This window comes from Eurosta solidaginis, chromosome 5 (assembly GCF_040869045.1).
Source record: "Eurosta solidaginis isolate ZX-2024a chromosome 5, ASM4086904v1, whole genome shotgun sequence".
Classification (NCBI taxonomy): Eukaryota; Metazoa; Arthropoda; class Insecta; order Diptera; family Tephritidae; genus Eurosta; species Eurosta solidaginis.
Window position 1 is genome coordinate 204,844,734 of NC_090323.1, and position 11,010 is coordinate 204,855,743.

An 11,010-nucleotide genomic window follows, 5' to 3' on the forward strand; every position below is an offset into this window, starting at 1 on the left:
AAAATATTTGAGTTGGTGAATTTAATAACTTTTTGTAGATTTTATTCATTGGTTTGGATACGTTATGACTAAGAGACTTATTTTTTGTGGAAAATGTTTGTAATTTTTTGCGTTTTCTTAATTTTTATGCAATTTTCACGATTTTCAAGTTAAGGCACCATTAATCGATCACATTGGAGATGGTTATGGATATGGGTATGTTTACGACTATGGTGTTAGGTTAAGGAAGTTTAATTAGCCCTTAAAGTGCCATTTTTACGCTGATAATGTAATTATTATTATTCAACGAGCTGTTTTATATGGTAAGGGTTTTATGGTTATGTCCCATTAATTGGTCTTTTACGCTGACCCTAAATACCGTATAGGAAAAAAATGGTTAAAATTCCGGAACAACAGCACTGGCTGAATAGTGCAGCCCATCAATCTTTTTTTGTTTTGGCATCTTTCATAGCAATTGCATTTTTTAACAATTACATTTTTTTGTAAATTTAAAAGCAAACGCACTCCAAAAACTATTAAGACAAACATGAACAGCTTAAATATACCAACAGATTTCGGTCCAGACTCCGGCGGGCGCGTTAAGGGTTTGGTAATTGTGAAACCTATTGTCTATGGGAACATTGCACGATCCTTTGGCAAAAAAAATGAGGATGGCCATACACATCAATGGAAGGTATATGTGAAACCTTATCACAATGAAGACATGTCTGTTTATGTAAAGAAAGTGCATTTCAAGCTACACGAAAGTTATGCCAATCCCAATCGCATTGTAACAAAACCACCCTACGAAATAACCGAAACGGGTTGGGGTGAATTTGAAGTTGTTATCAAAATCTATTTTCATGATCCAACAGAACGACCTGTGACATGTTATCACATTTTAAAGTTATTTCAAAGTCCAGTTGTTGATGGTGAGCTATCGAGCACAAATTTAGATAGCAATAGAAGATTGGGAGCAGCAAATGCGCATTTAGTATCAGAATCATATGAAGAAATTGTATTCCAAGAACCAACACAATTGATGCAACATTTTCTAATGAATGTACAACCACTTACCAGTGGTTCTTATACGCACGATACCGATTGTAAGTGGCAGATGTTTGATTTGCAGTTTCAAAAGTATTTTTATTATTTTATTTAACGTTTTCAGTTGAAGAAAAGAAGGAGAAAACTTTGGAAAACATACTAGTGGTTAAAGGGAAAGTGAAGAGCGAAATCAATACTCTTAAAGATAAATTAAAGGTTGCGCGCGAAACTATTGCTAAATTTAAGGTTGAATTGGCAAAAGTACAAAAGCCGCCAGCTACTTGATGAATAGAATGTAAGGATAAGAATTAGATATATGTATGTAACTTAAAATATTGATCGAAAAAACATTAAAACTAGCTCAAAAAAAAAAAAAAAAAGATATGACCATTGTACATGAAATTTGTTTTTGAGAATTTTAAACTAGGCATATAGCATGTTCAATACTTTATAAATACCATGGTATGTAAATATATTGCGATGGTCCGACCACGAAAGTAAGCAAATTGATAACACATCTTTTATAAAAAATATATAAGGTTATATTTCCAAACCAAACATAAAACGATTTGTAAACATGTATACTGTCTTACAAAAACTAAATTCAAACAATATCCATAAACTGTAATTCGGATAAAAGCATTACGTTATTGGGTAGTGGTCTTGGTTGTGGCGATAATACGGTTATGGCTTGCCTATCCATGTCTACATCAGTGCTGTAATTTAATTTAATACATTAAATGTTATATCATTATTAATAAGACATGTTGCTGACACGACAATTCGATATGCGGTAGCTCGGCAAGCTGAGAACTGCTTAACGGTAAGTTGTCGTACCTGGAAACAAGCTAAATACTTTAACTTACACACAAACGAAACCCGCCACGTTAGTACCGATTACATCCTCATCCGCGGATTCAGCAAAACTAATGGATAATATGTGGTGCAATAAAGCAGGACTTGGAGTTACAGCAACAACTTTAGTTTTATTATCTTCTGCTTTCATACCAATTGGCATGCATGAATCTGGCAATGGAGGCGCACCAATTTTATACAATTTTATATCTTGAAATTTCACCTCGAATGAAAATGGATAGAATGGTGTACGAAAACCATAAAAATATTCTTTAATACGTATATCACGTTGTTCTGCACGTAAACCTCTACTACGCTCCACAACACCTCCACTTTTTGGCAATAGCACGACGCGTACAAATGATGGCATATCACGTAATAGTTCATTATATAAACGTTCGTGATCCATTACAAATATAGCGTTCACTTCAAACGCTTGCCCCATATGTAATAAATGTGCATAACCATCGCCCTTCACCCATCCGCATGTATTTATTACCATACCAGAATATTTCGCTGAAAGTGAATGAGATATTTACAGTGGAATATTGCATACTACCCCAATAGTTAATTACTTACTTCTCTTATTAACATTCATCGATTCCAATGTTACCTCCGCCATTTTGCCAACTACCGTTTTATAGAGAACATTATTTGAGCCAGGACTTGTATGTCCAAAATGATATACGAGCGGCGCTTTTTGCGAGAAACCTTCTTCAATACTCGCCGGACGTTCTATGAGAATTGTTGCTATTGTACCGGGTATAGAAATTGAACCTTGTCCAACATCGATGTCCGCATATAGCGGACGTCGTCCTAATCGCACTGCATAATTGAGAAATATGCGAGCCAAAGTACTCTTTCCTACATCTAATGGGCCCACAATCATTACTATTGGACCACGTTCATCCTTTTCTTCGGCAGCGGTGCGCATTTGTTCTAAAGCTGCGTGACAGTTTAAGTACTGCACCATTGGTGTTTCCTTTGAAATGTAACTTACATCAGTTTTTCCGGTAACATTGAGCACGCACCCATGATAAGTGAAAATTGCCACTTTGGCGCCGGTAAGAAATTCGTATTTTTTCTTTTTTACCAATTCCGTGCCAAACATTTCAGCGAAACCGGATATGAGTTGGACGTAAACTTTAGCATCCTTGTCCTCTATTTCAAAACGCAACTCAGAATCCGCCTCCAGTGTAAACTCTTCACCTTCCTTAGCATTTTCGGTCATTATTCATTGATTCTGAAGAGCAAAGCTAACTACAATTAGGTAAATAACAAATGATACGTCTATAAAACCACAATTGGCACAACAAATTGAAAAGAAAGTTGCAAAAATTAAAATAACATTTTTAGACTTGGTATCACTGCAATGAAACAGCTGTAAATACGGCTGCCAAACAGTTTTTTATTACGTTCCAATGGAGAGCAATACAGAAATGGATAGATGTTGCAAATGCAATAACAAATTACAAATCGTTGCCACAAGATTGCACATTGCGCATGTAAACAAAAGATCAGCTGTTTTTTATGGGCAATTTTACGTCATTTTCCTTTAGCTCTTGTTTTTTTCTCTCTTTCTTTCATTCGCTCAAGTCATTCAGCAGTCAAGTGTCATGATGGAATTAAAAAAGGTGGTGCCTTGCGCATGTAAACATTAAGCTGGAGACATTGGTGCTTTATCGGTAACCGTATCGGTAACCTTTTAACAGCTGATTCGACCAACCTTATGAGAATCAATTCAATCGATTATTGGTGCCGCTAAGATCGTAACCGTATCGTAGCCAACCAATTGGGTTTGGGTTTACCGTCGTAACGATAAACAGCTGATTACGTTAGGGATACGGATACAGCGATACGACATACGGCACCAATGACTCCCGCTTTAAAGCCAAATTAAACTTCCTTAACCCTAACGCCATAGTCGTAACCATACCCATATCCATAACCATCTCAATGTGATCGATTAATGGTGCCTTAACCTAAAAATCGTGAAAATTTCATAAAAATCAAGAAAACGCAAAAAATTACAAACATATTCGACAGAAAATAAGTCTCTTAGTCATAACGTATCCAAAACAATAAAGAAAATCTTCAAAAAGTTATAAAATTCACCAACTCAAATATTTTTAGGTTATGGATATGGCTAGGAACCAAAAACCAATTGATTGGCTGTGGCGTTAGCGTTATGGTATGGCACTATTAATCGATTACATTCCTTTCCATAAGGTAGGTTCGATCAGCTGATTTATTTGGTTAAGACTTTATGGTTATAAGTCACCATTAATTCGCCCTTTATGCGGCAGTTACTCACGAACGTACGTACCAAAAACTTGTCAGCTGACACGACCTATCTTATGAGTGTGCAATGTAAACAAAAACTCACCGACATGCAACGCCCGTACGTACGTAGCCCGGAACGTAGAAATCAAAACAATTTTGATTTTTTCCGTAAGAACGTGTCAGCTGATCGCTCTCACTAGACAGAGTTGCCTAGTAAACTTTTGTGCGCTAATTTTTGACCGTTTGCACTTTAATGCAAAAACACCTAATTAAAGTTTGAAAAATTGTGAAAATAATTCGAAATAATTATGTAAAAGTGCAGATTATAAATATGTAATCTATTTATACTTATTTAATATTTATTCCGGCCTTTTACAATATCAAAAATTAAATTGGAAAAAGTTGATGTTTCCATAAGCATGCATGAAAACTGGCCAATGGCAACAGTGCTTTGTTGTAAACAATACACACACAAATATGTTATGTACATGTACACAGACGCACACATTGTTTCCTACGGGCTTGAGAATTCGGTCAAACGTGCTTCGTACAACAAACGTCCGTACGTACGGCACACGTCGGTGGGTAACTGCCGCATTAGCCTTTTCTAGCTCATTTCACTTTACTTCACATTGTTTACTATAGTTTTCACATTTCTTCTTGTTTTTGCCGGTGTTTCTTCTGCTCAATTTGTTATACCCAGCTGTACACGGATTATTATAACTTTGATTGGATAACGGTTGGTTGTACAGGTATAAAGGGATCGAGATAGATTTAGACTTCCATATTTATTTATTTATTTATTTGTTAGTCTACAAAATTTTTCAATCAATCAGACTAAATATGAATTAATGAATGAACATAAATGCGGATTACAGTGTAAAATTAACAAGCATACATAGTGAGCAAAATTATATTATAAAATATGTATATACATATATTATTGAATCAGTTGTTGGGATGGACTGTGATGCCGAGCAACGGAATTGATTATCAGTGCTGTCGGAATGGACGTGATTTCGAGCAGCTGATGTATATTTAACACACAATAGAAGGGCTGCGATGTGTGGGAGGTTGGAAAGGACGTGATTCCAAGCCACCCGCCCAAAGTAACTATTGATTATTAGTGCTGTCGGAATGGACGTGATTTCCAGCAGCTGATGTATATTAACACACAATCAAAATCATCAATATCAAAAAAAAAAAAATTGATTGAGTCCGTCCGTCCGTCCGTTAACACGATAACTTGAGTAAATATTCAGATATCTTCACCAAATTTGGTACACGAGCTTATCTGGACCCAGAACAGATTGGAATTGAAAATGAGCGAAATCGGATGATAGCCCACTTTTTATATATATAAAATTTTGGAAAACACAAAAAAAACTGATTATTTTGTCATAAAATCCATTTTACAAATATTATTAATCATAAATCAATAATCGTTAAACCTATCGTTACAAAGTTCGGCAGAGATTCCATTTACTATAAGGAATGCTTTGAAGAAAAATTAACGAAATCGGTTAAGGACCACGCCCAGTTTTATATAAAAGATATTAGAAAGGGTCGTGGACAATAAAATAAGCTATATCTTTGCAAAAAACAGGTTTATATGAATGGTATTTCATTTTCCAAGTTGATTTATAACAATAAATAGGAAAAACTTCAAATTTTAATAAATGGGCGTGGGACCGCCCCTTTTATGACTAAACATTTTCTGTTTCGGGAGCCATAACTCGAAGAAAAATTTGTTCAGAATAGAACCATATCGCTCATTTGCTTCAATAGTGTCATAACTCAAAAAACACAAATTTTCCAGGAGAGCTATTCAAACATTTTAACTGCCATATGTTGCGCATATAAAGGCATTTTTCATTTGTATAGCACGTGGTAAATTTTTAGGGGATCACAAAGATTGTTTTATACAACATAGATCATGTTATTGGGTACGTTTATATGTTATTAACTCAAAATTCATGTTTTTTGAGTTATGCCACTATTGAAGTAAATGAACGATATGTACATATATCTATTATTGCGCAACCTTGTAACACTATTAAGCACACAAATCAAACAACAGCATTTCAAGTGTACAGCTGGGTATGTAATGTTCGGTTTCACCCGAACTTAGACTTCCTTATTTGTTTTTTTTAACTAAATGTGAGTATTCCATTAAATAAATATATTTGCGATTGTGGGAAAGAAGTACAAAAACAAATCCACAGCTCGATTTCTTTTCTTGTATGTGCTTCTGTCAGAGTTTATTGATTGTTTTTGTTTAACTCTGCTCTTATCTTATGGGCTGAACAATTTTATATTTGAGGTATTATTTAAAACTACTGATAAAGAAATTCGGTAACAATTTTAGCAATTTTAGCCGGTACAGCTTTGTGCTAAGTCCAAGGCCCTTCGTGTCGCTTATTCCGTTAAACTTTATTTGTTACTGCTTTAAAGCAAGAAGCGAAAAGTGTCTGCGTGGCTACTGTAAACAATATATATATTTTACAGATAATCATTGATATTAAATACGCCCACCGCACAATGCTGCTACGAAATTGTTTAGTTTTTATGCTATGCGCAGCTTTAAGCTGCACAACCGGATATGAGGAAAGTGGGTCCTGCCATTCTTTTGCTGGGGGCTCAGTATATCCTTCGGAAGGACCACGCGGCGATCATAAGCTGCAGACTACTAAAGCAGTTAGTAAGTTTTTGTACAATGCACATTTAATAATGCACTTACGCTGTACTATTTTCGTTTGCTTTTCTTTCAGTATCCAAACCAGCTCCTTCCTTTGAAGGCACTGCCGTTGTCAAAGGCGAATTCGTTAAATTATCTCTCTCTCAATATCATGGAAAATATCTAATACTACTCTTTTATCCTCTTGATTTGTAAGCTATTCGAATATTTTATTTTTTAATCTCTAAATTATCAAAGAATTTCTCCTTTACAGCACGTTTGTATGTCCTACCGAAATTATTGCCTTTTCGGATCGCATAGCAGAGTTTCGCAAGTTAAATGCTGAAGTTGTTGCTATAAGTGTGGATTCACATTTCACACATTTGGCTTGGATAAACACACCACGAAAAGAGGGTGGTCTTGGATATGTGAAAATACCATTACTATCGGATTTGACGCATGTCATAAGTAGAGATTATGGTGTGTATTTAGAAGATTTGGGTCATTCGCTACGTGGACTCTTTATTATTGATCATCGCGGCATTTTACGTCAAATAACAATGAATGATTTGCCTGTGGGACGTTCAGTGGACGAAACATTGCGCTTGGTACAAGCATTCCAATACACTGATACACATGGTGAAGTATGTCCTGCTGGTTGGAAGCCAGGCGCAGATACGGTAATAAATTATGCATATTTCTAAATACAAATAATAACTTACAAAAATCCCATTTTACAGATTGTGCCAAATCCAAAGGAGAAGGCAAAATATTTCGAGAAAAATAATTAAAGAATAATTTATAGTATTGATGCACATCACAAAATGTGTTGTAAATAAACATATTTTGATACGAAAATTTTGTTAGGATACAAGGTTCGATTCGAGCTCAAGGCCAGAACAATAACTATCGTTATCGAATCGAAGCTTGAATCCTTTATCAGTAGACCGATAAAACAAAAAAAACAAGTTTTTTTTTTATATACAACTCTTTATACAGATACGTACTTACTTTGTCCTTAAGAAATTTAAACGAGTTACACAAATTCGCAACCAGATAATACAAATTTTAAATCCTTATAAATAATGTACTTTGTTTTAAACCAAATTTTATTTGCGTCTTTTAATATTACTACCATCCCTACTACTTCCACCCAGAGCTTTGCTACCCTCACCTCGTTTTCGTTTATTCAATGGATTTCTAGGATCATATGCATCATACCAGTCATCACTTTTAGTTGATGCGTCTTTTGCTAATACTGGTACTGGTTCTTCGAATTTCAAGGTATGCGCTAACCAATCATCACTATGTATTTCTTTCTCTATAGTACCATCGTCTAAAGTTTCGGGGAGCTCGTTTGAATCCGCCTGCTTCTGTTTGAGTGTATCTAATTTTTGACGAAATTTCGCCAGTAAACTTAGTGTGAAATCTTCTCTGCTAGCGCCCTTTTTTGGTATTTTCGATTTTAGACTGCCATACTTTTCCTTTTCCTCAATAAAATTCTTAATAAATTCGTTACCCTCCGCACTGGCCTCTAGTTCGCTATTACTATTTTTCTCAGGTTTTATATCGTTCACATTTTCGCGCTGCCGCTTTTCTGTTTGATATTGTTTTTTCAAGTTGATGATTTCCTGACGAATTTCATCTCTGAAAAAGAAGTAATACCATTATTCAAATCTACTATACGCGCGCAATACTAACTTTTTTTTGTCGCTTTTAATTTTTCGTTCTTGTTCTTGAGTCATTAGCATATCTTCATCAGAGTCTGATTGTTCTTTCTGAATTACCGCTGGCTCCTTCTTAATGAGCTTTTCATTGTCGTCCAACCTTTTCAATTTATTCTTTATGCGTTGCCGTTTCTCTTCCAAATCATCTTCTTCTATATCTTCTTTTTTTATATGTGACAAACGTCGTTCAACCTCTAAAGCGCCATCGTCATCAGCGCTTAAATGTGTACTTTCGAGCCGTACAACTTCTTTACTCAATTTGGGATCGTCTACAACATCATGCATTGATTTTGCTTTTCCTGCATTTTTCTGCACAAATTCATTGGTCTCCTCTTCATCTTCTTCAGCTTCTGCACCGAAAGAGAGCAGTCCAAAGTTCCTATGGAAAAAAAAAATGTATATAAATAAGAACGTATATGTGGTAGATGATGATGATTATTGCAAACCCTTACTTAACACCTTTCTCGCGTTTTTTTGTTTTTTCCTTTTTTTCTTCCTTAGCCAGTTTGCGTGGTACTATATCCTCAAACGGATTACTCAATATTTCAGTACGTAATATTTTTTGTGGATACATTGGCCGTTCATTATGATCCACAAGCCCTTCCTCCAGCTTCAGCATATTGTATAGTGTGTTACCGGTCACTTTAGCAAAAAGTGTGTTCTTATTTTGTAACTCCGGTGTAGCGCCCATAGTAAAGAAAAATTGTGATCCATTGTCATCTTTATCGGCATTCGCCATACCAATTAAACCACGTCGGGCAAAGCGTAAGCGTGAATGAAATTCATCTTTGAATGGCTTGCCGTAAATAGACTCTCCGCCAGTGCCATCACCATTGGGATCACCACCTTGCACAATAAAGCCTTTAACAACGCGATGAAATATAGTTCCGTTGTAGTAGCCTTCCATGCAAAGTTGTATAAAATTACGGCATGCTTTGGGACATTCACGGGACCACAGCTCGATGTCAATGTCACCAGCAGTGGTCTTCATAAGAACCTGCACACACAGTTTTTTGGAAATAGTTTAAGGAAGCTTTTAAAAATAATCAGCTTACCTTTCCCGAGGTGGGTGGTTCTTGAATATAAATGTTACTCATCTTTTCTTTAGTTGTTTACTATCCTACACAATTTTCTAATTTCAGACACAAGCAGAAAATCTGTTTACCAGTGACCATGGCGGAACGATACAAGGTGGCAGCATGGTGACATACCTACAAACATAAAAAAAGTTCCATGTACTTTGTTTTTGTAAATTCGATGGAAAAATGTCAAAATCGTACTGCGCCGGAAGTTGATGTATGACACAAATAAAAAAAGTTTATAATCAGCTGTTCCATGCTGCCACCTTGTATCGTTCCGCCATGCCAGTGACAAAAACAAATCATATGTTAAACAATGGGCGCTTTCAGCGAAGTAATTTTTCTTAAGGGCCAATTAACGGTGACTTATAACCATAAAACCATAACCAGATAAAACAGCTGATCGAACCTACCTTATGGAAATCAATGTAATCGATTAATGGTGTAATACCATAACGCTAACGCCATAACTATACCATAGCCAAGCAATTGGTTTTTGGTTTCTCGCCATATCCATAACCTAAAAATATTTGATTTGGTGAATTTAATACCTTTTTGTAGATTTTATTCATTGTTTTGGATAAGTTGTGACTAAGAGACTTATTATTTGTGGAATATGTTTGTATTTTTTTGCGTTTTCTTTTTTTTATGAAATTTACACGATTTTTAGGTTAAGGCACCATTAATCGATCACATTGGAAATGGTTAGGATATGGGTATGGTTACGACTATAGCGTTAGGGGGGTTAAGGAAGTTTAATTAGCCCTTAAATGTCATCAGTGCTTAAAGGGCCAGTTAAACTTCCTTAAGGGCCAATTAATGATGACTTATATCCATAAAACCATAACCAGATAAAACAAGTGATCGAACCTATCTTGTGGAAATCAATGTAATCGATGAATGGTGCCATACCCTAACGCCAACGCCATAACCATAACATAAAGCAAAATTAAAGCGGAGTCATTGGTGCCGTTTGTCGTATCGCTGTAATCGTATCCCTAACGTAATCAGCTGTTTATCGTTACGACGGTAAACCACAAACCAATTGGTTGGCTACGATACGGTTACGCCCTTAGCGGCACCAATAATCGATTGCATTGATTCCAATAAGGTTGGTCGAATCAGCTGTTATAAGGTTACCGATAAAGCACCAATGTCTGCAGCTTAAACTTCCTTAACCCTAACGCCATAGTCGTAACCATACATGATACGAAAAATAGAGGTAGTTCCATTTACGCCCCGATTCTAGTGTGGTAACAACATTCTTCACCACGGTAACGAAATCATGTGGAAACTTTTACACCCTTTTGGTATTCTATCCGCGAAAGTAGCCGGATAATTTTTTACCCACAAAAGTAGGTGG

At 35.8% G+C, this 11,010-nt stretch overlaps 4 protein-coding genes across 6 annotated transcripts; 2 read left to right on the forward strand and 2 right to left on the reverse strand.

Moving 5' to 3' along the window:
• The first annotated feature begins 431 nt into the window (after positions 1 to 431).
• Gas41 (YEATS domain-containing protein 4 Gas41) lies at positions 432 to 1,406 on the forward strand. The gene is made up of 2 exons (XM_067792371.1): positions 432 to 1,085; positions 1,151 to 1,406. Exons 1-2 carry the CDS (start codon positions 527 to 529, stop codon positions 1,309 to 1,311), a joined length of 720 nt encoding a protein of 239 aa, XP_067648472.1. The 5' UTR covers positions 432 to 526; the 3' UTR covers positions 1,312 to 1,406.
• Positions 1,407 to 1,545: 139 nt separating this feature from the next.
• Positions 1,546 to 3,309, reverse strand: cbc (crowded by cid). The gene is made up of 3 exons (XM_067792370.1): positions 2,461 to 3,309; positions 1,893 to 2,397; positions 1,546 to 1,742 (listed from the first exon to the last, which is right to left on the reverse strand). Exons 1-3 carry the CDS (start codon positions 3,110 to 3,112, stop codon positions 1,631 to 1,633), a joined length of 1,269 nt encoding a protein of 422 aa, XP_067648471.1. The 5' UTR covers positions 3,113 to 3,309; the 3' UTR covers positions 1,546 to 1,630.
• Positions 3,310 to 6,307: 2,998 nt separating this feature from the next.
• Prx4 (Peroxiredoxin 4) lies at positions 6,308 to 9,272 on the forward strand. 3 transcript variants are annotated; one of them, XM_067787642.1, is made up of 5 exons: positions 6,308 to 6,324; positions 6,673 to 6,865; positions 6,936 to 7,053; positions 7,116 to 7,521; positions 7,582 to 9,272. In XM_067787642.1, exons 2-5 carry the CDS (start codon positions 6,706 to 6,708, stop codon positions 7,630 to 7,632), a joined length of 735 nt encoding a protein of 244 aa, XP_067643743.1. In that variant the 5' UTR covers positions 6,308 to 6,324; positions 6,673 to 6,705; the 3' UTR covers positions 7,633 to 9,272. The 3 variants fall into 3 exon arrangements, with proteins under 3 accessions (XP_067643743.1, XP_067643742.1, XP_067643741.1); XM_067787641.1 differs by lacking the exon at positions 6,308 to 6,324 and adding an exon at positions 6,337 to 6,487 and having other exon boundaries at positions 6,542 to 6,865; XM_067787640.1 differs by lacking the exon at positions 6,308 to 6,324 and adding an exon at positions 6,337 to 6,487.
• LOC137252225 (spliceosome-associated protein CWC27 homolog) lies at positions 7,933 to 9,782 on the reverse strand. Its single transcript, XM_067787639.1, has 4 exons — positions 9,624 to 9,782; positions 9,021 to 9,565; positions 8,543 to 8,947; positions 7,933 to 8,488 (listed from the first exon to the last, which is right to left on the reverse strand). The coding sequence occupies exons 1-4, from the start codon at positions 9,663 to 9,665 to the stop codon at positions 7,951 to 7,953; spliced, it is 1,530 nt and encodes a 509-aa protein (XP_067643740.1). The 5' UTR covers positions 9,666 to 9,782; the 3' UTR covers positions 7,933 to 7,950.
• Between the last annotated feature and the right edge of the window lie 1,228 nt (positions 9,783 to 11,010).

Bases quoted from the DNA above. Each gene is read 5' to 3' on its own strand.
- Prx4 (XM_067787642.1), top strand. From the start codon at position 6,706: ATGCTGCTACGAAATTGTTTAGTTTTTATGCTATGCGCAGCTTTAAGC. The intron at 7,054-7,115 runs GTAAGCTATTCG...TCTCCTTTACAG, and splicing joins CTCTTTTATCCTCTTGATTT to CACGTTTGTATGTCCTACCG. The intron at 7,522-7,581 runs GTAATAAATTAT...CCCATTTTACAG, and splicing joins GGAAGCCAGGCGCAGATACG to ATTGTGCCAAATCCAAAGGA.
- LOC137252225 (XM_067787639.1), bottom strand. From the start codon at position 9,665: ATGAGTAACATTTATATTCAAGAACCACCCACCTCGGGAAAG. The intron at 8,948-9,020 runs GTAAGGGTTTGC...TTTTTTCCATAG, and splicing joins AAACGCGAGAAAGGTGTTAA to GAACTTTGGACTGCTCTCTT. The intron at 8,489-8,542 runs GTTAGTATTGCG...CTTCTTTTTCAG, and splicing joins ATTAAAAGCGACAAAAAAAA to AGATGAAATTCGTCAGGAAA.
- cbc (XM_067792370.1), bottom strand. From the start codon at position 3,112: ATGACCGAAAATGCTAAGGAAGGTGAAGAGTTTACACTGGAGGCGGAT. The intron at 2,398-2,460 runs GTAAGTAATTAA...ATTCACTTTCAG, and splicing joins GATGAATGTTAATAAGAGAA to CGAAATATTCTGGTATGGTA. The intron at 1,743-1,892 runs GTAAGTTAAAGT...ATTAAATTACAG, and splicing joins GTGGCGGGTTTCGTTTGTGT to CACTGATGTAGACATGGATA.
- Gas41 (XM_067792371.1), top strand. From the start codon at position 527: ATGAACAGCTTAAATATACCAACAGATTTCGGTCCAGACTCCGGCGGG. The intron at 1,086-1,150 runs GTAAGTGGCAGA...TAACGTTTTCAG, and splicing joins TTATACGCACGATACCGATT to TTGAAGAAAAGAAGGAGAAA.